Source organism: Protopterus annectens, chromosome 12.part0 (assembly GCF_019279795.1).
Source record: "Protopterus annectens isolate FY-2018-M chromosome 12.part0, PAN1.0, whole genome shotgun sequence".
Taxonomy (NCBI): Eukaryota; Metazoa; Chordata; order Ceratodontiformes; family Protopteridae; genus Protopterus; species Protopterus annectens.
The window spans coordinates 602,685,451-602,710,450 of NC_056746.1; the positions used below are offsets into that span (position 1 = coordinate 602,685,451).

Below are 25,000 nucleotides of genomic sequence, written 5' to 3' on the forward strand. Positions count from 1 at the left end.
CACAAACCACCCTTACTTATGTATCCTAACTCCACAGTCACATAAACGCAGAGAAAAGAGAAAATAACACACCATGAATCATTGCTGGTACGCAGACAAAATCTTCCTAAAGATATTGATACAATGCAGTAGCAAGCACCAGTATAAATTATGCGCTTGACAAACTTTGTTTGCAACTCATATGTCTTAATCCACACCAGCACTGAATATTTATAGACTTGTATAGTTTTCTATGAAATGTGTTTTTGATAGCATGAGTTTTCAATGAATTTTCTTGGACGATTTGTGATTAGATAAAAAGACAATAGATGAAATGAATGGTAACTGTGTGTGTGTGTGTGTGTGTGGATTTGTAAACATGTCTGCATCTACCTTTTTTGACTTTGGAACCACCAGACCAGTCAGAAACATTGGAATGCTGAACTATGTTCCATCTATATAAATTACTTCTGTGAATACTATCTTCTGTTAATAAAAGCAGCAGCCGAATATGTACATATTTATTATGTTTTTACTGAAGGGGTTAAGTACTTGCATGAAAATATTTTTATTTTAAATTCTGGGATAGTGGCAGGGGAACATGACTGCATAATGTAACTTCGTTACTATACATGCCTGAACCACAACACATGTCTATTTCTCTATTCCTCTATGCCCCTTCCATTTGTCTCAGTTACATTACCTTCTTATTCACCATATGAGCAGAAGTATTACATTCCAAATTTCTGAATCAGTTCAATTGCATTTGACTGATTTATCCTACTTTCTCATTTTTCTAGATATAGATATAGATGGCAGTTCCACCTCCCCAAACTACATAATGTTGCAGCCACACTACAAGAAGTACCTGACTTTCATCCAAAGAGGCAGTTGTGCTCTCATTACAAAGTGAACTCATACCTGCATTTGTGACACATTCTTCCTCCTCTTTAAATATATTACTTAGAGTACTTATTTTTCAGATAAAAAAGTCATTTGTGATATTAAAAGATTTCATTCCCGTTGTTTCCTCTAAGTTAGTCAACAAGCTACAAGCTTCACATCTTTACTGCAGCTACCTCAACAGCTTCACCCAGTGGTAGTAGGGTTCCTATTATATAATGGAAGATGCAATCCTTCAAATGCGACTTGATTGAACTTGAAAGCACAAAACAGCAAAATAGCAAAACGGCATATAAGCAATTTCTTTCCCTGGAAAAGAAATCGCTTGGTCGCTTCTGTTACTTTGCCGTTTTCCTCACTGTAGTGCGATATTGGAGATGGTATATTTAAGTAATGTGTAATGTTTTAAAGTTTTTATTTTTTTATTTATTTTTTTATTTTTTTTGTGGAGCAGCGATTTTTTTCCCTGGGAAAAAAATCACTGTTCCAAGTGTTCAGGATTGTAAGCTTTCGCTTACATGGGTCGATAAATCAGAGTTCGCTTTTTAAGCATTCTCTGATTTAATATAGACCCACAGTAGTACTCCCACGGCAGATCTACTGTCCTAAATTAAGCTAACATATGTGCCATATTAGTTATTTTTAATTGCAGCTTATCTGTAACTCAGATTAGTAAAAACACACTGGTTCCACACGGCTGAATAAAAGTCACAAAATAATTTATTCCAAGGAAAACAAGCAAGCTCTTTCACGGATATCATCTGCTTCATCAGACCAAGCAAGCTCTTTCACGGATATCATCCACTTCATCAGACTAGAATAAGAAATGACATTAAAAACTTGCTTATATACATTCAAACAAGCCAATCAAGTAGGCTGATAACTTAATTGCATACTTAACCTCTAAAATGCTGTAACACATTAAAAAACTGGCTCTTAGTATACAATGTTAATATATTAAAGTAATAGCAACATAGATAAGAATTAAGCTAAAATTTGTGGCATTATAGCAGCGAATTATTAATAAAAGATATATAAATATATAATAAATCATTCAATAAATTATTTAATAAATTAGTAGAATTGCTAAAAAATACATACAGTATACAGTACTAGTCAGTTTTATAGGCCTTTGTTTTTTGATTTTTATCTGTAGCATAGTATCAGCCGCACATCACCAAGACATTTTTATCATTTCTTATACATTCCTTTCCCAGCTTGCCTCCGCTGCCATTTTTATTATCTGTACTAAATAGTGGCTGCTTTATACAGTATTAGTATTACTATTATTACATAATATTAGCTTAAAATATCAGGCGCTTCTGTTTCTCCCCATTGCTGCTGCTGTGTCTTTTGGCTTTTCCCGGTTAGGGGTCACCACAGCGGAACTCCGGTCCGCTAATGATTGGTAATTGATTTTTACATGCCGAGTTACCAGCCCTGACACACAACCTTCAACGAAGGTATGCCCATTCACGCATGTCTCCACGCAGAAGACGCTCTAGCTGAGAATCGAACCGGACAGCATCTTACTGTGAGGCAACAACGTTTGTTTCTCCCCATTGCTATTATTAAATATTATTAGCATAAAATATCAGTCACTTCTGTTTCCCCCATTTCTGGTTACAGTAACACCAATACAGCTTGTATAAGTTTGCTGTTCCAGCCCCATCTTACTGCACACCCATATGCTAGTTTTGGCTATATAATTATATTTTAACTGTATTACAAGTAAAAGTGTCCACACTGAGTTTTTTCCTTTCTTCCCCAAACATATATAAGCCATCATTTTCAACCATAAAAGCTTACTGATAGTTTCTGAAGCATCTCAAACACAGCTTTGATCAGGTTCCAGACATACTGTTTTACGAGACTCTCCAATATCGTGAATTATGGGTTTTGGGTTCTTGTGATCCTTTTTGCTGTTTAAAATCCTCCTTTGGTGTTCTGCTCCATCTTTCTACTCTCTTTCTATCCCAGTAACCACTATATACTCGGTGATGTGCCAAAGCTGATCTCAGTGTATTTGTACAATGGCAAACATCATTTGTGATATTAAAAGGTAGAAAACGCTGTGCTTTTCTATTTTATTTTGAAAACTCATTCAGTCTCACTCTATATTGCATTGTTAATTGTACCAAATTAACTGCAGTTATCAATATGAGGCTGCCTATGCATTTCAAATGCAGTAATGCATGCAATTTCTGTTGTTGGTTAGTCTGATTATCTTGGCATACTTGCAAAACATAACCAGTGACATAGTACCCAGAGGTCATATACCTACACTTATACTGTGTATATCATCATCAAAGTAATAAACTGTGGCATATTTTAAGTTATACAAAGGAGTTGCAGATGTATTATGGCAAGCGGAAACTATTGCCGTACAACTATATGCCTTATGCTTCATCCTGCTTGTTTATTGCTGAAAGTTCATACTGTGTGACTTAAACAATCACTGGATTTGGCATGTATTTTGCAATTTAACACATTGTATTGCTTGATTTAAGTTGTCCACTGCTACCTCACTGTCACCTTGCTCTCTGGCTCTCTCACTTTTAATCCTAGTTTCTGCATGACCTTATCTTACTTTCTTGCTCTCCCTATCACACTTCCACTGCTCATTTTCAATTACTACTGACCTCTTTTGCAACTACAGTTTATCATCTGTCCTTCTCACCCCTTTGCTAAAGGTTGCTCTCTCTATCACTTACTGAACACCGATATGCTAGTTTTGGCTATAAAAAAAAATTTTAACTATAGCCCAAGTAACAGTGGCCACACTGTGTTTTTTTCTTTTTTCTCCAAACATATATCAGTCATCTTTTTTAACCATAAAAGCTTACTGATAGTTTCTGAAGTCTCTCAAATACAGCTGTGGTCAGGCTCCAGCCTGCTCCATTTGCCCTCGCTGCACTCAGGTACACTTCACTCGCCTTCCCTACCCCCAGTTCCCACCCATGCCCACTCTTCCTACATTTATTTTAACTTAACCACACCCATCACTGTCAATAGGCCAAGCACTAATCCCAGCACACACCCACAAACAGCTTACTCATTAAACACCTCCCTTCTATTCACCATACTATACTACTCCTCTCTCTTGCTCCTACTATACAAAAAGCCTTCCATTTAACTTTCTCTCATCTCAAACTACCTCATTCACTTCACCTATAAATCCTCCAACTAAACTAACCACTTTGTCAACAGCCAGACTTAACCCCTTAACTAATTATTACCCCAGAAACCCTTGTTTCACACTGTTGCTATTCCACACTTCTCTCTTACTTTTTCTCTTCCTAACCTCTCATTTAATATCATATCATAATCATTTGGTCACAACCTTCTCTTTACTACCATTTCACTTCTCTTCCCAGCCCATACTACATCCATAAATATCAGCATAGCACCAAATCTATTTAATACCACTAAAACAGAATATTTCACATATAGGTATGTACCTCAGCTTACTACCCCCGACTAGTTTGTCAATGTACTAAACTAACACTCAAAACCTATTATAGGTTCATAGGTGTGTACTAGGCTAATGGCCCTGGGGCCTTTACAAGCCTAGCTCATAGGATTACCCTGGCATCGTGCCACCCAACCTTAGTTCCCAGTGCCTCTGTTGAGTAAAGCCACTGGAGTGATCACTGGGGTGAATTTTCTATTTCCCATCCACTCATCAAGATTTCTCTTGAAGAGGGCCAGTGAGGTGCTCTGTTTGACATGTATGGGAAGTCTATTCCATAGCATGGGAAGTCTCTGGGTTATGAACCTGTCCCTCCAGCTTGTTCTGTTGACTGTGGTAAGGAGGTTGAGGTCTCTGGAGTGTGTGGTGCAGCAGGATTGGGATTTATTTAGATGTAGCATTTCTAACAGAGCTGGGTCAGACATGGCTTTGTAAGTCAAGCAGAGATCGCCTCTAAGTAGGTGATATGAGACAGAGAATAGTTAGCGTTTTTTGAGTCTGTCCATATAGGACAAGTGTTTAAGGCCTAGGATCCTCTTTGTGAGGTACTTTTGCGGCCTCCCCAGTTGTTGCAGGTGTCTAGTGAGGTACATGCCAAATGGAGCATTGTACTCAATGATTTTTCTAATGAGGGAAGAGTAGAGGGAGGCAATGACCTCTTTCTTCCTGGATTCAAAACCCTTAGTAATGAGATGTGCCACATAGAAGGACTTTCTGACCACAGTGGCAATTTGGTGGTCAAAAGGGAGGTTGCTGTCAACCTGTGTCCCCAGATCTCTTATAACACCTTCTGTGTTCAGTGGATTGCCATCAATTTGGTAATTTATGGGAACTGCGTTATTCCCAAAGAGGATGACGACACATTTTTTGGCATTGAGCTTAAGGCCATGGTTCTGACACCGGTTGTCGGTCTCAGTGAAGCCTTTCTGTAGGATGTCAACATCAATCGGGGAGTTAATAATAGCTACTAACTTGCAATTGTCTGCAAACTTTGTCAGCCAGAGTCCCTTCATGTTGGCCAGGACTTCAGAGAAGTAGATACCAACAGGAGAGGACCCAGGACCGAACCCTGTGGGACTCCACTCATGACTGGTCAGCAGTCTGACTTGGGGTCAGCTACTTTCACACTGTAGGTTCTATCTGTGAGCCCATTTGCAACCCACCTGTTGATATAGGGGTTGATGCCTAGCTTAGTGAGTTTTTCTATGATTCCTGAGTGAGGAATGGTATTAAAGGCTTTGGCCAGATCAAGGTAGGGTGTATGAACCACCTTGACTTCATCCACAGCTATGGTGACTGACTCATAGAAGTCGACCAGGTTGAGCAGGCATGATCTACCATTCACAAAACCAAACTGTGTGGGATCCAGAGTTTGGAGTTCCTATATCCTTGTTTATTAGGTCCATGATGATGTGTTCCATAGATTTGCATATCAGACTTGTTAGGCTAATGGAGCGATAGTTCCCACGGTTTGTAGTCGCTCCTCCTTTGTGCAGAGGGATGACTGTAGCAGTGCGCTATTCAGTAGGGGAAAAGCTTGAGGTGAGGCTGTGATGGAACAGGGCACACAGGTGAGGTGCCAGTTCACTCTGTAGTTCATGTAGAACACAGCCAAGGATATTGTCAGGTCCCATAGAAGTTGTATTATTGGCCTTGAACAGTGCTGTTTAACCTGTGCAGCAGTAATACAGGGTGCCTGGCAATCTACTGGTATTGTGATTGGTCCTTCAGTGTGGAAGAGAGGGATAATGTTGGCACTGAATCTGTTGGCCAGTATACTGGCAATATCTGTTGGCTCGGTATAGGTGGTGCCATTGTGCAGTAGCTCAGAGTAAATCTGGGTATTGCCAAGGAGATTCTTTACATAACTATAGAAGGTCTTGTGGTTGCATTTACTATCTGCTGCAATTCTGTTTTCATAGCTAGCTTTAGAGGATTTGATGATGGATCTCAACTTTTTGTTGTGGCTGATAAGGGAGTTTTTCCAGTCTTGGGACTTCACCTTATTCCACATCAGTTTTCTCCTTCTGTTGTAGAGTTTGTTTATGGCAGCGGACCACCAGATTGGCTTCCTTTTTTTGGAGGAGAGAGTCTTGGTTCTGTTGGCTATGGCGAGATCCATGCATTTGTCTATGTGTTCATACAGTGCATTGGTGAATAAGTCGGCGGTCATCCAACTATTCTCCATTTGCATGGGTGCCATGAAGTTAGCCACTTTTGTTTTTAGGATCCCAAAGTTAGCTTTAGAGAAGTTTTTCATGGTGGTAGCCTTTGCAGGGGGGGGGGGGGTCCAAGGTGATTAGTTTGTGGTCGTATCTAACCAGGGAGGAGTTGGGTATTAGTGTAGAGCAATGGTCGCCCATGTTAGTAATGACCAGGTCAAGGATGTTGCTACCTCCTTGAAACATTGGGTAAGTGTATAGGTATGTGAGTAGTTTTCCCAGTTAATGGAGGGGAAGTTGAAGTCACCCAGTATGAGTGTTAGGTTGGACCCTAATATTCTCCAGGGTGCTTAGGCACATGGAGTCTGAGTCTTGGGACATGGTTGGGGACCTATAGCAGATTACGACCAGAATTGCTGTCTTACCCAATGTTAGCTGCACCTGAAGTATCTCTGATGTGTTGTGTTGGGCTACCAGTCTGGAGGTGTGCACATCCTTTATGAATATGGAAACACCACCACCTTTGGAGCTTTGGTCCAAGTTCTGGGGCTGAAAGGTGTGGAATGAGTTATAGCCTGGTAGTGCAGGGGTGCTTTCTGCTGCCTTGAACCTGTTATAGCACAAATGTTAATGTTCTCCTTTTTAAGGAGTGCTTCGAGCGAGTGCATTTTGAGATTTAGACTACTAGCATTGAGCAGCATGACCATCAGATTGCATTTGTTTGTAGTCGTTACAGTGCTAATTTGGTCTTTGGAACACACTTCCAAAAAAGGCACTATAGGAGTGGCAAGAGCCTTGGCCCGTATCCAAAAGCTCAGGGGTGATGGATGCAGGCCATTTCTGGCAAAGCATTGAGGTCTGTCAATCGTGTCATCCCAGGCAGACAGATACTGGATCCCCTTAGAATGACACCAGAAACTTAGCCAATTGTTGAAATCAATCATTTTTTGCTTGTACAGTGGTATCATTCTGGGTGATGGTAGGAGGCTGTCAGGGCTGGAGTCATACCTGCCTGAGGTACATAATCAGAGAGCTCTTCCATGTCTCTTTTCATGTAGTCTAGGGAGATACATCTCAGGTCACTCACACCCACATTTTCAATGACAGAGTCATATTTGTACCTGTTGTTGAGGGACCTGAGTGCATGCATTATGTGATGGATCCTGGCACCTGACAGGCAGCTGACTGTTACTTTCTCCTTTTCAGCCTAGTGAGTGGGACATCAGTGTTCCTCACTATTGAGTCAACTATGATTAGTGTGTTGGGCATGCTGTTTTACCTTAGGCGCTTTGGCTGAGTGGCACCCCGCTTAGGAGAGTTATGTGTCTCGTGATTAATGTTGTGTTGTGGTGGTCACGTGCATTTCTGCCTTGGAGGTCTTTGCTGTTTGGGTTGATTTTTGCGATGAGTGTGTGGTTTGTGTTTTTATGGGAAGGTAGTGCTGATGTGTGTTCTGGAGGGCTATGTGTTCCATGTGTTGTGGTGCAAGTGTTGACCTTCTCCTCTTGGCCAGCTATTCTGGTCTTGGCTGGAGAGTGCTTGGCTTCTAATTTGGAATTATAAGTGCATCTCTTGCAAGTCTGAGGGTTGGGAGGTAAGAGGAGAGGGTTGTCAGTGTACATGAGGCCGTTGCTACATTGCCTCAAGATGCCCAAGTTCACCAGGTTAATAGGAGAAAGCACAGGGAACTGCACTTTAGACACGCCTGGGGAGTGGGCATTAATAATAAGTACTGGAACTGTCTCCTTGTAGAAAGTTTAGTGCTGGTAGCACTTTTGTGTGCTACAATAATTGCTACAACAAGTCTGGTATGCCTGATTAATAAGCTAGTACAAGTGCAGGAGAGGAGAGACCTAAAAGATCTAAGGGAAAAAATTGAAGAGCAGACTTTTTGGAACTGCTGAGAAGCTTACAAACAATCCTGGATACAGCAAATCTGTATCTGAACTAGACTAGTTACAGGAAAGGTGGAAAACAAGTGAAAATGCAGGCTTTTAAACCAGAAAGTTGAAGGAGATGGAGAAACTGCTCAAACAGCCAGTAAACTATCATTTCTGGGCCAGAAACCACTCTTCTTGTGGTAGACAGGCTACCTAGTGCTTACACTCCCACTGATAAGCTAGAAGGCTTCCCTCTAACACAGAAAGGCTTGGGGGGCTCAGAAGCTTACAAACGGTCCTGGATACAGCAAATCTGTGTCTGGACTAGACTAGTTATAGGAAAGGCGGGAAACAAGTGCAAGATGCTGGCTTTTAAACCAAAAACTTTGTTGTGCTTACAAACTCTGTTATATTTGATGTGATTACCTTTCATATCTCTTCTGAAAAGGGCATGCATATACTCAGTGGATTATCTTTAGAGAAACAGTATTAAAATTAGATGTGTAATAGGTGCAACAACATAAATCACAGTTAGAAAATGATGCCTTCTTCAATCTGCACAGGCAAATGTGAAAAATGAAAAGTGGGAAAAAGTGTGTTTTCAATTTTTTTTAGAAAACATAGTGAAAACAATTCGTTATGGAAAAACAGAGTATACAATCATTTGTTAGAATGAAAGCCATTTGGCTGCATGTTGTACCAACCACAGCAGTACAATATGTCAATCTGTGTCAAGACTGACCCCAGTTCTGAAATCAGAACATGGCACCCAAGTGTCAGCTGGGAGGAATATGATGAAATATCCATTGGTTATCTCAGGGGATAGTGTGGGAGTAACCTGTCAATAAAGTTCCTGATGGACACCAGAAACATTGCAGGCAACAAATTGAGAAGGAGAAGTGAAACAGCATTAAGTACATGTTAACACCATTATACATCATTACATGTAGTTAAGTATCCTGGCCAGCCGTTCTAGAATGATTGTTTTGTTGCTAGTTCATTAGTCCCCTTTAAGGCATCATTCTCTGGTCCTAGGATTGAGGAGATGCTAAGGCCCAGTAAATAAGTCTTCCCTTGAGTAAAGCACCATGGAAGATATGCAAATGAATCCTTAAAGCCATTTTTCATTCACTCAAAAACACAAAAAAGGAGGAAACAAAGCAGAGCTGTAACACAACTGCAAACCTATGCTAGTAGTAAAACTCAAAAATGACTAAAAAAGCACTATAGAAGTATCAAGTATAAAAATAAAAAAAAATTCAGCAGTAGCAAGCACCACTATTTATTGTAGATAAAATATCACAGCACATGAACGTTAATGTAATCACTGCATTTTCATCCTATGCACAGGCCTACATCAGAAAACTGAACTTACACAACAAATGTATATACTCTAATCAATTCCAGTTAAATAATGACCTAAAGTAACATCACATTTCCCATTTTTCACAATAATATATTTAGGGGAGCACATATGAATAAATAATAAATTATACTAATAAACAAACATGTAAAATTCAAGATAATTCATTCATAGCATCCTAACAAAAATGCATCAACACAACTAACTTTGTATAGGTGCAACATCCTGTAGCCAACCATGATATCCTCATGGATGGTGACCCAAATTTTCAATTCTTCTTGGAAAACACTGAAAATGTAGAGCGAGATTAAAATCTAGGATATATGTCTTATAGAATAAAAAAATACTTTAAATTATACCTGATGGGTTTAATAAACATTATAAAAAATTGAGCTTAAAAGGAATGATAGGGGAACTATAACTATTCAAGCCAGGGGGTCTATTGGCTTCCACCACCAGTTGCCAATACATCAAAGGCATATAGGATCAAACCAGTAAGACCCTAGCAAAACAGCGTTTTGAACTGTAGAAAACAGTTCAAAACTTTTCTTGATGAAGAAGCATGAAAGATATGTAAATTATCCTTTAAGGTCATATAGATGTTCCATCATTCTAACTTTCAACTATACAATTACCACACTAGTAATGGTATAATCAAGAATATGTTCATAGATTAGTACTAGGCTAACTGCCCTTGTGAGCCATTTTAAGCCTAGCCAATTACAAACTCTGTACCTTGCGTTTGTAAGGCAAACACCTTAACCATTAGGCCACGCTCTCAACCCTTTCCCAAGAAAGAGTAAAATGTGACATATCTTCAGCTAGCAAAGTCTGGCTTATTGATCTGAATGCATTAATGATCACTTGTGAGTCACTGAGTATATAAAATCCAATGTTTTGTAACATGTGTATGCCTTTTAAGTGTAATTAGTATATCTTGTATAATGCCTTCATCTGGGGTGGGTTGCAGTCTTTTTTTTTTTTTTACCGACACAGTGGAACTTTGTTTTACTAGTGTTGGTCTGGTTTGCTCCTATATGCTCTTTGTTTGAAATATAAGTAAATAGGGTATGCATGTGTGTGTGTGTGTGTGTGTGTGTGTGTGTGTGTGTGTGTGTGTGTGTGTGTGTGTGTGTGTGTGTGTGTGTGTGTGTGTGTATGTGTGTGTCTGCATGTGTGTGTGTGTGTGTTTGGGGTGGAGGAATGAATATCATCAAATTCCCCTTTGGTTGACATCTGTTTAGCCAACAAAATTTAATCAACTACACAGATCATTGGGGTTGGGAAATATGGCCGTTTTCCAACATGTGCGATCTCGGAGTTAGTATATATAATTCACTGAGTGGTATCAGGATGCAATGCGTTAAAAATGATATTTTTTCTATTAAAACTTTTCTTTTGCATGCACTGAGATTTTTGCACGGTGCATGCATAGTAGAATGTCAACATTTGTAGTGTCAACCTTTTGTGGTCAACATTGTGAACGTCAGTATTTTGGTCGTTTACTCATTGTCACTAGACTTTATTCTATATAGATAGATAGGGAGATAAACAGATATATGGCTATTTTATATATATATATATATATATATATATATATATATATATATATATATATATATATATTATATGGGATCAATATGGAATACCGAAATTCCACAATCCAAAGACTCTAAATCCTGAGGAACAGAATCTCGAGATTGCAGAATCTCAAAAGTAGTGAATGGGGATTGCTGTACAGTGCGGAATGTGAACTTTGCCATTCACTCCACTGTAGTGCAATCTCGGAGTTGGTATATTTAAGTTGCAGGGGGTGTGGGGGGCAAGCAGGCTAGAATAGTTTGTTGGATGTTTTACATTTTTTTTTTTTAATGTTTGAGAATCCACAATCTTGAGATTCTGGTCCTTGGGATTTAGAGTCTTGGGATTGTAGAATTTCAGTATTCCATAGTGATTTTATATATATATATATATATATATATATATATATATATATATATATATATATATATTATATAGTATATATTATATATAGATAGCTAAAATGTTAGATATGTCTGTATGTATGTATATATATATATATATATATATATATATATATATATATATAGAGAGAGAGAGAGAGAGAAAGAGAGAGAGAGAAAGAGAGAGTTGTGTGTGTATACTTATGTTTGTATCCTATATGCATACACACAGAGATAAATATAATGCTAGCATTATGACCTTTTTTTTTAGACACTCACTTTAAATTGTGCAGCTTGTAGTGGGGGATTGAGCACTACCACTGATTTATGTGTAGGCTGAGCAGACAGCAGAGGACTACTGTAGTATTTTATGTTTATTTACCCATACGATTTTTTGTGTCTTTCGGCTTTTCCCGGTTAGGGGTCGCCACAGCGGAACTCCAGTTCGCTAATGATTGGCAGTAGATTTTTACGGGCTGAGTTGCCAGCTCTGACGCACAACCTTCAATGAAGGTACGCCCATTCACGCATACCCATACGAATTACAAAAGCAAAAATGAAATATAGAATGTAATCAAATGGAAGAATAAGATGAAATTCAAAGAAGAATATTATAAAGCCACTTAGTGTGAAAATGGAATATCACTTTAAAATGTATATGATCTGACTGAGCATTTATAATATATGTGACACAATAGCCTTTTCATAAGTTGTGTATCTGCATTTTCCAAAAAAAAAACATAACGTAACATTAAGTGTGATTTAGTCAGCCATGAGAACCTCATGGATGGTGACACAGATTTTCAATTCTTCTTGGAAAACACTGAAAAATGTAGAGAGATAAGAGTACTGGGAAAATCATAGGATTGTATGGAATTTGGCATTTTAGGCTATAATATTTATTCAACATGATTAGCATTTCTTCTTATATTTACTGCCAGCTTGCTTTATTGAGTATGCTGTACTAGGAGAACTATAAAAAATTAAAAGAATTATGAAAATGAGTGAAAATTGCTCTTAATATTCAAGAGTATTACTTTTGGAACTTTAACTCATGTACATGGAATCTCATTTTAAATAAGTGTAAATCAGTGTTCCCGCACAGCGGATAAAAGAAAGCATAACAGCTAATATTCTTGTCAACTATAATCACAAATGTATGCAGAAATAAGAATGTACAAAGCAAATTGTGTAATTTGCACTTTAGAAAGTTACAGAAACTTTTTTTGACAATAAATCACTTCACAAGAGAGAACTATAACTCTATCATATAATAACATTGTATTCACCATAAATGTTGCATTACAAGTTAAAGTATCTATAAGATTAGATATTCTTTTTGCAGAATATTTTTCATAATTTCAGGAAAAAAGTAAAGAAGTAAACTAGAAAACATCAGCATTGCAAATAACAATGGTTTCTATATTTTTTCTCTTTCTGTTTTGCCTTTAGTTCAAATACCTGGCTCAGCTTAATGCAACACAAATAGCTGATTTAACTTTAATATCTGGAGCACTCACCAGTGTTGCAAGCACAAATACAATCTTCAAAAAGCTTGCAGATGATCCTGGCAACACTGATCTGGCTGCTTACTGGGACAGGATAAACAGCAGTATTACCCAGGTAAGGGTGAATTGTGCTTTTAGAACAGCAGAGGGCAGAATTTCCATTCCATCGCAAGGGCATTTAAATGTTGCGACTTGAGTTTGTTTTTGGTTTGTTCACTTTAAAGGCTTTTTACCCAAACCACTGGGGAGAAATAAAACATTTTTCTTACTCCCTTAATATCCAGCTGGCAGTGTTTTATTTGATGTATTGCAAGTGCTTGCGTGCCATCAACTACATGACAATCTTCCCTGCTGCCACTTGCTCATGTTACTAACTCCCACCACCCTGATTTGTGCATTACCACTAAGCTAACTATCCTGCGTAGAACCCTATCTCTACCCTATAAAGTAGCTTATGTTCACTATGAAAACCTAAAATCCCCCTACCCTTCCTAACTCTAACACTGCCATTCATATTCAAAACAAAGTACATTACATTAAATGGACATTTTGCAAGACAAGAAAAAACAGCAGTGGTAAATTCTGCATTTAGTAGGAACCAGCTGACTTATCTAAACACCTTGAGATGCCACCAGATAAATCTATGATTTGCTCGATCTACTCAAGAATTTCTGACTTTTAAAAGTAACTGTTCCTCAAATCTGCATATCTTGCCTTTGCTCTGTTCTAGGCATCTTTGAACCTCTTTTTTGATCTGCCCTACACCACAGCACAAGGAATACATTTTAACATCTTCTCAGTTCTTTTGATTCAGAAGTATGTCTATATGTCTGTCTTCTGTCTTCCCTGTTCCCAGTTACTACCCATGCCCTTTTCTCCCTGTCTGACTACTTCCTCTCTTCTTTCTAAAACATGTTATAAGACATTGTAACATGTCTGTATCTTATGTCCTTCCTTTTGTCTCTCTCTTGCAGTGTAGGCATATTTGCTTGGATAACTATATCCTCAGACTGCAAACCCTCCATTCCATTTACCATTTTGTTAATTCTTTGCTGCACACTTTCTACCAGGCTACTATCTTTTCCACTTTATGGCCACTGGTAAGACACTGCACTCCTGATATGGTCTTGCAATGCCTGCACCCTGTACAATGGAGAGATAATCACAGTATCTCTGCAATACCCTGAAGCATGTACCTTAGTATCCTACTAATATTTGCAACTGTCCATTTAGGTTGTTTTCATGATTTAGCCTCTTACTGAATATGACTTCTAGGCATACCTTTCAGCTGTCCCTGATTTTCAGGGACATCCCTGATTTTGACACAAATTTTAGCTCTGTCCCTCTTAACCCTCCAAAAACTGGTGACATTTGGAGACATGGTGGTGCATTGCACTTAATAAATAATGACAATAATTAGAGTTACAGACTTCTTTTACTGTAGAAAATGTATATTAATTTTCATTTTCTTATTCTGTTAACATCTCAAGTTAGCAGGACTGATATTTTAAAAAGTGTCCCTGATTGTCTCTGATTATTTCTGGATTTCTCCCTGATTCTGTTGAGATTTGTCCCTATTTAGTTGAGAGCTATGCTTCTAGGTAATTTTCTTCTCAATCTTTATTCATATCTAAGCATTTTTCACTGAATTGTAGTCACTAAGCATACATAAACTTTCATTTTTTTCTTTTTGCATTACACTTTTACAACCACCTAACTGCAACCTGTACCACATCTCACTGGAGAATGGTTGTTATGTAGTGACTTACTCTATTATTTCTGGTATGATCAACATTCAGGATAATTTTGCTTTTCAAACCCATTGTTTTATTTGGCAGAAATATCTTATGTATCTTATGATAACCCCCCACACATGAGATCTATAGCTCATTCAATTTTCCTGGTTGTCACCCCCCCCACCAATATCACATTCTACTGTATACCACTCACTCTTTTTCATACTTCTGATATTCAGTGATTAACTGTAAAATACATAATTTGTTTTGAAAATCTCTGTATATACTTTGCTGGGTACACACCTGGACAATGGCAGGTGTGCACCCAAGAAGACTGAATGCTGTAATTAAATCAAAAGGTGCTTCAAGAAAGTATTAGTTTAAGTGTGTGTACACACAACAATGTATTAGTTTAAGGGTGTGCACACTTATGCAACCAGCTTATTGTATGTTTTATATTTTTTACATGTTTGCCCCTAACAGATTTGTTTTTAAATTGAATTGTACAGGTTATAAGTTACATTAAAGGTGGGAAAAGTTTTGAAATGATTTGTTGTGGTCTCATTTTTTTATATCTCAAAAACCTGGCATTTTAACAGGGGTGTGTACACATTTTATATCCACTGTAGCTATACTTATAGAATCCCGTGGATGTTTCTATTCTCGACTGACATTTAATAGTCAGGTTTTGTTCTTAAAATCGGTTGTTAAAAGAGCATTTTGATAACTCGCTCTCTCTTGATAAAATAAAATGGAGTTATGTGTGAAAGTAGCTATGCATAGGTCTGTGATCTGTTTTTCATGTCATTAACTGTTATATTATTGTAGGTTTAAAGAATGCGCACACACACACACACACACACACACACACACACACACACACACACACTAGTCACATGTACATACATACACACACACACACACACACACACACACACACACACGCACACACGCACACATGCACACACACACACACACACACACACACACACACACACACACACACACACACACACACAATCAGATTAAAATAATTAATGGGCAAGGTAATCTGCCCAGTCATATTTCTAGCTACCTGTACATCCAATCTTTTATTGTAGTCCACTCGGACCTCACATTGTTACAAATTATGTGGATATTCTATAAAAGGGCCTTATAGAAAGAGATGCTTGGTGCCAGAGCCATTAGCTCAAGCTCAATGCCAAGAAATGTATAGTTATCCCCTTTGGAAAAAACATGTACCCGTGAATTACCACATAGGTGGCAGTACACTAAACACCAAAAGTGTGATAAGAGACTTAGGGACACAGGTGGACAGCGGCCTCACCTTCGATAACCACATCGCCACAACAGTCAGGAAATGCTTCAATGTGGTACATCTCATCACAAAGGGTTTTCATCCAGAAAAAAGGAGATCATTGCACACTGTACTCATCCCTCATTAGACCCATTATAGAATACAATGCTCTGTTTGGTATGTACCTCTCAAGACATCTGCAACAACTGGAAAGGCCGCAGAAATACCTCACTAAAAGAATCACAGGCCTAAAGTAGATGCCTTATGCTGACCGTCTAAAAAAACTCCAGCTATACTCTGTCGCATATCTTCTACTCAGAGGTGAACTCTGCTTAACATACAAGGCCATGTCAAACCCAGAGCTGCTGGCCATGCTCTACTTAAAGAAATCCCAATCCCTCAGAGCCACATGCTCTAGGAATCTAAACCTTGTCATCACAATGAGCAAAACATGCTTGAGGGATAGGTTCCTGACATAGATACTCCCCAGACACTGGAATAGCACCTCTTTGGCCCTCTTCAAAAAGATCCTTGATGATTGGATGGGAGATAGGAAATTCACCCCAGGGATCACATCAGTCGCCCTGCTAGACAGGGGTCCAGGGAAGTAAATATTGTAGGAAGAAATAGCCAGGGAATTGTTATGGCTAGGCTTGTATAGGCCCTAGGGCCGATAGCCTAGTACCAGCCTATGAGCTCCTATGAACTTTAAATCCAGCAAACTGCCACCATCTTGAAAAATCATTTAAAAAGGTAAAACTATCAAGTGCAAAAATACTACAAAAACAGAACCTAAAGTTATTAAATCAATAGCAAACAACATCAAATGCAAGACATATAAATCCCATCTCAAATGCATTACTAAATCTGCATAAAAATATTAATAATAAAAATAAATAGAATGAAGCAGTTAATTAGGACTGTGGCACAAACTAAATACATTTTAGAAATAATAAAAGCACTAAAAACTCAAAGTTAAGTAAATTACTTGATCAAGCACAGTGTAAAGCATCCAAAAAGACAAAGCAATAGTCACCCGAGGAAAGTAAAAGTATAAACTCCCCAAACATAAAATGAAGCAGTGTAAGAAGAGAGAGGAACTGAATAACAGGAAGCAAAAACAGTCACCCTACCAATAGACTGCAGCCACTATAACTTAGGAGTTCAGTTACATACACAAATGCAGCAGACCGATTACGCTTGTTATTGTTTGACTTAAGAAATTGAAGGGTAAATGCTAAATCTTCCCCCTTCATTCATTAAATCTAAAGATAAGGTTCACCAAAGTTAAAAATCAAGTTTAAAAAGTACTATTCAATAAGTAGTGTTCTTTACAGTGATAACCAATGCATTTGCAGTCTTTACATCAGTACTGAAATATACTAAAATGTAAACAAACCTAGAATTATAATTTTATCTAAAGTTTCCAAAACACATTTTCATATCTTAGAAACTGTGCAGCATAGTCAAATAATGTCTGAAAAACATTTTCAGCCAAATGTGAGCTTTCACATGTCACCAAGAAATTCCTTTCTGAGTGCTTGTTCAGTTGAAACATTTACAGACGTATGAATAATTATGCTTCTTTGTATAATTATCAGTATAACACTGAATATCTCTCAAGTTGCACAGCTAAAAAGTACAAACCTCAAGTTCAGTTTTCTTCAGCTTAATCAAAGACCTACTACAAATCTACAAACTAAGTCTAAATTTGGACGTAACATGTACAGCTATCACCCCACTATTGCCTGGAATAGGCTCCCACTAGAAATCAGGACACTTACACATCCTAAACAATTTAAGACCTCCACCAAAGAGCACTTAAGTTTGCAGTGGTGGTACGGTGGTAGCATTGTTACCTCACAGCAAGAGGTTCTCCCGTTCAATTCTCGGCGTGGCTTGGGAGTGCCTTCTGTATGGAGTCTGCATGTCCTCCCCGCGGTTGGGTAGCGTTCGAAAGACATGCGTGCATAACTGGGTGTGCCTTTGTTGAAGGTTGGGCGTCGAGCTGGCACCTCGGCATTTCGTAAAAATCTACTGCCAATCATTAGCGGACCAGAGTTCCGCTGTGGCAACCCCTTACCGGGAAAAAGCCGAAAGACAAACAACAACAACCAAAGAGCACTTTAAAAGTCACTGGTCCTGCCACTGCACTCTCCCTCCTTAAACATCCTCTACTTCTCATACCTTAATCTACTTTCTGCCCTTAACTCACTCTTCTCACTAGCTCTCTCTAATCTTCCTTGACTGCTCTTTCTACTGTCTTCTAAAATCTATTAAGCAAATCACCTCATAGACTTACATTCTATTGTAATTGTCTTGCCTTCATGCAACTACAGTATGAAAAAACTGGGCTTTTGTAACCACTTACCCCAAAAACTATATTAATCTTAATGACATATTTCTTTTTATACATCTTGAAAGAGCTTTGCTATACTCATGATTATTGACACTGTATAACATTGTATTGCTACTTAATCCCTTGTAATAATCCTATAATATTGTTGTTTAATGCAAATTTATAATGAAAATTGTTTAATATGTTGGAGCTTTTCTCCCCGGGCCTCCGCTGAAAAAGGGCTCTTCAGCTCAGTCAGACAATCCCAGTCAACAAATGTAAAATAATAAATAAATAAATCTTATTCTATGCAGTAGTTTGTTAGGACAGTTGCAATGAGTATCTTAGTGGAGTTCTGTGTCTTTAGTATGGGTCATGGTTGAAAAGGGTCCTTAGGCAAGCCCAGAAGTGCATTTAAGAAAAATATATGTAACATGCTAATACGCAACTTTGCTAAAAAATATAGCTAGTTTATGTGTATCAAGTGTCCCTGTGCAACTCTGAGGTTAGTACTTGTAACAATGGCACACGCACTGTCCTTTTTTATTCTCTCTGTGTTAACAAGTTGTCGAATGCTAGATGACCAAATAAGTCAGCAGTGTCACCAGATCATACCACTAGAGATATGTGTTTTAAAACACAAACTGAAATAGAAGTCAAAGAAATGTGAATCAGTATATATTCATTTAGATGAAAAGCAAAGATTCTCAACTTTCTAAATATTTTCCTGTCATTTTTTTCCTCAATTAGAGCAACACGACCATTGATATAAGCAAAGATGTCAGTGATGTTATGCTAACAAAGACATTGGAACAGCTCAGAAGCAGTATGTTGCATTTCACAGCACAGGATTATAAAATATGGACACAACATAGACTACCTCTGGTCCTTCACAGCATCAGTATAACAACGCTGAAATACATACCTTCCAATATACCATGTGATTCACTTAAGGAATTGTAAGTACCACAATGTTAAACACAATTTTTTTGTCATTATGGATCCAGTCTCCACCTTGCTGCTTAGTTGTTTAAATCTACTAAAAAGGCATCAAGCAGATATTTTTTTGTAATATGTACTGAAAACTGTTTAACTGCACTATGTTCACATGCTTCTGTTTTACTTTCATAACTTTCTGTTACATATTTTCTAATTACTTATTCTGTTCTTCCTTCTGTCTCTCTTCATTTCTTTCTTCTGATTTTCACTTTATAGCTCATTATAATATTTTACATCAGTTCTTTCACCCAATAACACTTGCTGAGACCAGATCTAAAAGAAATGTTGCTGAAGAGTTTAGCCCCCGGATTCATGAAGCTCGGCACAAGGCCGGTGTAAGGCTTGCACCGGCCATGCGGCGTATATATGGAGTAGTAGCACAATATGCATATTAATGAAGGCGTGCAGCCGCTACAGCCACGTGCATAGGAAACGTGCGTGAGTGCATGGGGCGTACCGAAGTTGTGGAGGGAGGCGTGTCAATGTCGGCTGTCGATGAGCAGCCTAAACTGCTGAGTAGTATAGTCCGCCTGCAGTAATACTCGCACCTATCAGTGCCCGTGGAGACTGAAACGTATACAAAGCATGCAAGATAGTCCCTGCGAACAGAAAATGAAGAAGCACACACAAATGCACGATAGGGAATAACAGGTCCCTACCCTTGAACAAATGACAGAAAAAACGTGTGCCCATGGTCCAATGTAGTGTTTATAGCTATACCATGTGGAAGTGAAACATATCATATGCTAGGGCGCCACTAGGAGGTACGTCCAGCCCAATGGAGAGGGTCACCAGGTGACCCATAATGTGAGGGAGAGTACATAGCTTTGCAGATGTGTCCATAACAAAATACACGAGGAGAAATATAGATATATGTAGTGACTGTATGTCCGAATCATATCCCACTAGGGATGTAATAGTCACATACAAAAGGTATGTATGTATCCCACATAACAAATGTGATAGGGAATAGAATACACATGTAAACGAATCAGGAGCATAGAAACAGCTACAACAATAAGGACACATGTAGGCCGAAAGGAACAGTATGACCCATACCATCGACTAAGAATACCACCTGTCTCACTTTGCGAGCGACAGTACCGCTGCAGCCAGATGTGTCCTGACACAAGCTTGTAAACATGGCAAATGTGCAGAGATTATAGGACATAATTATCCCTCAGACGTCATGTAATAGTGGCATTAAACAGTTGTTCTCCACACGTATATTACATAAATGTCATAAGAAAAAGAATAAACCACTGAAATGCTACAAGACTAAAGCATAGATATAGGCAAGAGTTGTAAGTTCTATCTGCCGAACTGACCGTGGGTATGTGTCGGCGTGGAAAGTGTGTTGTGTCCACCGCAAATGTTACATTGTGGCCAATTGAAAAGGTGGAAACAGTACCGTAGACTGTGGGGAGGCATTGTCCACAACAGTCAGTTATGTGGAAGGAATAGCATGGACATCGGAAAAGGTGCCATCCCCCCAGTGAGTACAACAGGTCTGCAAATCCTGGGAGTCATCGGTAGAAGCCAAACTAGTATGTGACACAGCCGAACGGGTAGTACCCGGGTATACCAACTAAGTAACGAAAGTGAAGTATGGGCGTGTACCTATGTGTGTGAGGTATAGCACGTGGGAAGCAAACATGGCAGGGTAGTCCACACAACCATAAAGGTACCCGACACCTGTAGGGCAGTCAGTGTGCTACTCTGGCCATGTCATGGCCCAACAACAAATGTAGTGAGCTATCAGATGTGAGTAATTTGCATGTGAGGGGTGAATGGGTAATGGTAAAACCTGCAAAGGTGATACTGTGTCGTATGCAGAAAAGGTGAACCAGAGGTATAGGAGGGGGCAGCAGGTGAAGTGGACATAAACACAAACACATGGAGAAACAGCTGCAAGACAAGCAGACAGGCCATAGTGTAGAACACAATCCCACAAACATATGTATCATGTAAATGTGCGATCAAAATGTATAGATATGTCACCGTCACATACCCACAGGTTGGTCCAATGGAACTGGCCATAACAAATGCAACACACCTGGCTGCATAATGGGCTACCCAGCATACCCTCCACATCACACAACCCAGCCCCGTAACAGAACGTCCACCAAATCCACCCGTACGTGGCCCACTGGTCCGTTGCAGACACAGCTACACATACCGACCCCTACGCATATGTAGTAGGTATTGTCACCCTAGGCAGTGTCAGGATAGCAAACCATGTATTCCCTGCATGTTAAACCCCCTGCACATTTTCATAAAGCTAAAATACATTTCGATATCGTTTCTGTGTGGAATGGTCCAATTTCTGGAATATCCCTTACGGGATAAGTAACCTGTGTAAATAGTACAATGGGTATGACGACAAGATGTCCAATCCTGTACATATCTGGACACAAGTCAGAATGTGAAGTACAGGTCCAAGACACTGTCCAGACCTGAGTGGTCATGCATAACCCAGTACCTAGGATAAAACACCTTCCTGTGATGCACGTGTCCCCACACAAATATGCGGGAGAATATATCGCACACTCGCATAGTGGCAAACAGCAGAAGGGTGAGGAAGACACCCGACATTAACAGGAGAACCCTGATGAAGTGTTAGGGATACCTAGTGTGTGCCGGCGTAACCGACCATACCTGACAACCTGTGTGCGCTACATATCTGGACAGAGCCGTGACTACAAGTGAGACAAAGGTACAACAGCAGGTACAATATGCAAAGATAGCTGTTAGAAGTTATTCATGTATGTGCAGTCTGAGTACCCGGGAAGTCCACCGGGCGAAGAAGTGCCCAGTAACAGCGGAGGCCCGGGTAGAAAAGCTCCACAAGCAATAGAAGGAAATAAAGGCTACATAATGTTAAAAGTAAAATACAAGAGTAAAAGGCATGCAGTCAGGAAATATACAGGCATAACATGTGCATAATAAGACAGTGCAAATCCAGAGTTTGTAGTGCTAATACAGAAATTTACAACAATGACATACTTGGAGTCAAGTGAGTGTCAGCTAAGTCTGGTTAAGCTGAAGGGTAGAGAGGAGCAGGAGTATGGAGAGCTCAGAGGAGTGAGATCCGTAGAATGTATAACAGGTGCAAGCAGGAATATATCCATGTGGATGGATAAACATACATATATCATAGAATGACAGTTTGCACAATGGCATTAATGTCCAGAGTATGAAGTCTGAAACTCAACTATCTGCCAGCACGTCCCGACATCTGTCCCTAATGCCGAGCTACTGCTGTGCCAGAACACAACAGTGTATCACAGAGGTTCGTACCATATCACTCAACTGTCCAGAATGACCAGAGTGTTGGCTCATAGTGTTGTGTGCCTCTGACAACCTGTGTCTGTCCAGTAAATAGGTGTGGATTGATGTCACGAAATAATGAGCATTAAGTATAACACTCCACATCCCGCAGAAGAGTCATGACAATGCAAAACCTAGTATTCTATCAACGTTATAAGCTTGTAAGGAAACTAGTTAAAATGTGTCCCCCTTACTCTCCCCATCATGTAGGGTTTGCGCAGATCTGTTGCTCAAAGAGGTCGAGAGGCATGGACCGTACATATGTACAGTAACAACCCATGACATTTGTGTAATGTACAGCTGCATTCCTGTAGTCACAACATGTCCAAGAAAATTATCCCCGTATGAATGAAGACAGGTCATAGTCAAATGTGAATGGGAACCCCCCCCCCCCTCGAGAGGCATGGACCGTACATATGTACAGTAACAACCCATGACATTTGTGTAATGTACAGCTGCATTCCTGTAGTCACAACATGTCCAAGAAAATTATCCCCGTATGAATGAAGACAGGTAATAGTCAAATGTGAATGGGAACCCCCCCCCCCCCTCACCGTGGAGTATGGACCATAACAACCCCACCCATAATATTTACAGCCAACAGAATAAGCTCCTGATAGGTGCCCAAACACTTGTGTCTATAAATACAGGTAAAATGTTCATAATAGGGAGAAGCTCCCTGTCCACATGCTTCATCTGACATTTGAACTCGGCCAGGGAAGTTCCGTTCACCAGGCGGACAAGCCCATACCCAGATCACTACATGAACACCCTGACAATCAGACATGTGTATGTGATACGACTATATGCTCTGGTGTTCTGCATATCCTCGGAGTGATTAACAATGCAGCTGGGGTCCACAGCAGTAGGCAATACGGAATGTGTAATATGTAGTACCGCATTTCCCACAGCAGGGGAATGGATGCCTGTGTTGTAAGTGAAGCAGTGAGGCATATGTTGATGTAGCTAAGTACTATGGGTATGCATATCAATGAGGCAGAACAGCATCAGATGACTGTTTCCGGCATCCGTCCAACATGAATGCAGTCCCAGTTGACCTACGACCACTGCAGATATCCCTGTAAAGTGTAATGAATGCTTTCGTGCTGTGCACACAGTTAAATACGTAAAGGTGAACCGTGTGTTTCACACCAGTCCGTAAACCGGACTAGAGATAAGTAAGTGCTACGGTCAGAAGTATGAAAGGCCACGCAAGCACACATTTAATAAACAGATGTAACCCACAACATGTAAATGCAAGTGCTCCTGTGCGTGTGTGATCCGCTCACAGCATAGTAAATGAATGCTGTTTCCCCCATGTTAGATATACATGGCTCAAACCTGTTAACCCCATAAAGTATGAAACCGGACAAAGGCATGCAAACTACCAGTACAAATAGGGACAAACCCCAGATATGTGCCAGAACAAACATAGAAAGTGGATAGAATAACGGGTGTGTCAGTAGCATGGATTCTCTGAAGGGTATGCAGTCGTAACCTTAACTGCTTGTCAGTATTTCCCAACGTAAGTCTTTAGTGAAATGCCACTACATTGCCAGATAGACACAAGGTTATGAAAAACACACCGAAGATAAAGAGGCAACCAGCTGTACATTCTGCGACAATCTGTACAGTGGAAAGGTATGGTATGGATATAGGTATATGTGTATACACATAATCCACAGATGTAAACCAAAGCAAATTATGAAATGAGGACTGTACATGTATATATGTATACACAACAAACATATGTCCCGTAGATATGACATATGTACATAAATAGGCCACGGCATAGCTAATATGGGTAGACAAACAGACATGCACGAAAGGTGAATAAACCGCTGCTTTCCAAACCATTGGCCTGAAAGTGACATTCCAGCATGTTCTACACTTTAAACATGAATATAGGTGTCCATTGCAGGACCCCAAAAATTGATCCATACGTAGTGTCAACCATGACTGATGCAAAATAAGTGACCTCAGCAAATACGATATAGCTGTACATGCAACAGTAGCAGGTGCAAGGGTAATGACACATGTGTCGATAGAATGCATGACGTACGCACTGA

General features: G+C 39.4%; 1 protein-coding gene across 1 annotated transcript in view; it reads left to right on the forward strand.

Moving 5' to 3' along the window:
- Positions 1 to 25,000, forward strand: part of LOC122816739 — a 1,006,513-nt gene that overhangs the window by 379,441 nt on the left and 602,072 nt on the right. Inside the window, exons 19-20 of the mRNA XM_044089733.1 lie at positions 13,176 to 13,346; positions 19,353 to 19,561. Coding sequence (XP_043945668.1) covers positions 13,176 to 13,346; positions 19,353 to 19,561 — 380 coding nt within the window. The remainder of the gene's footprint in view (positions 1 to 13,175; positions 13,347 to 19,352; positions 19,562 to 25,000) is intronic.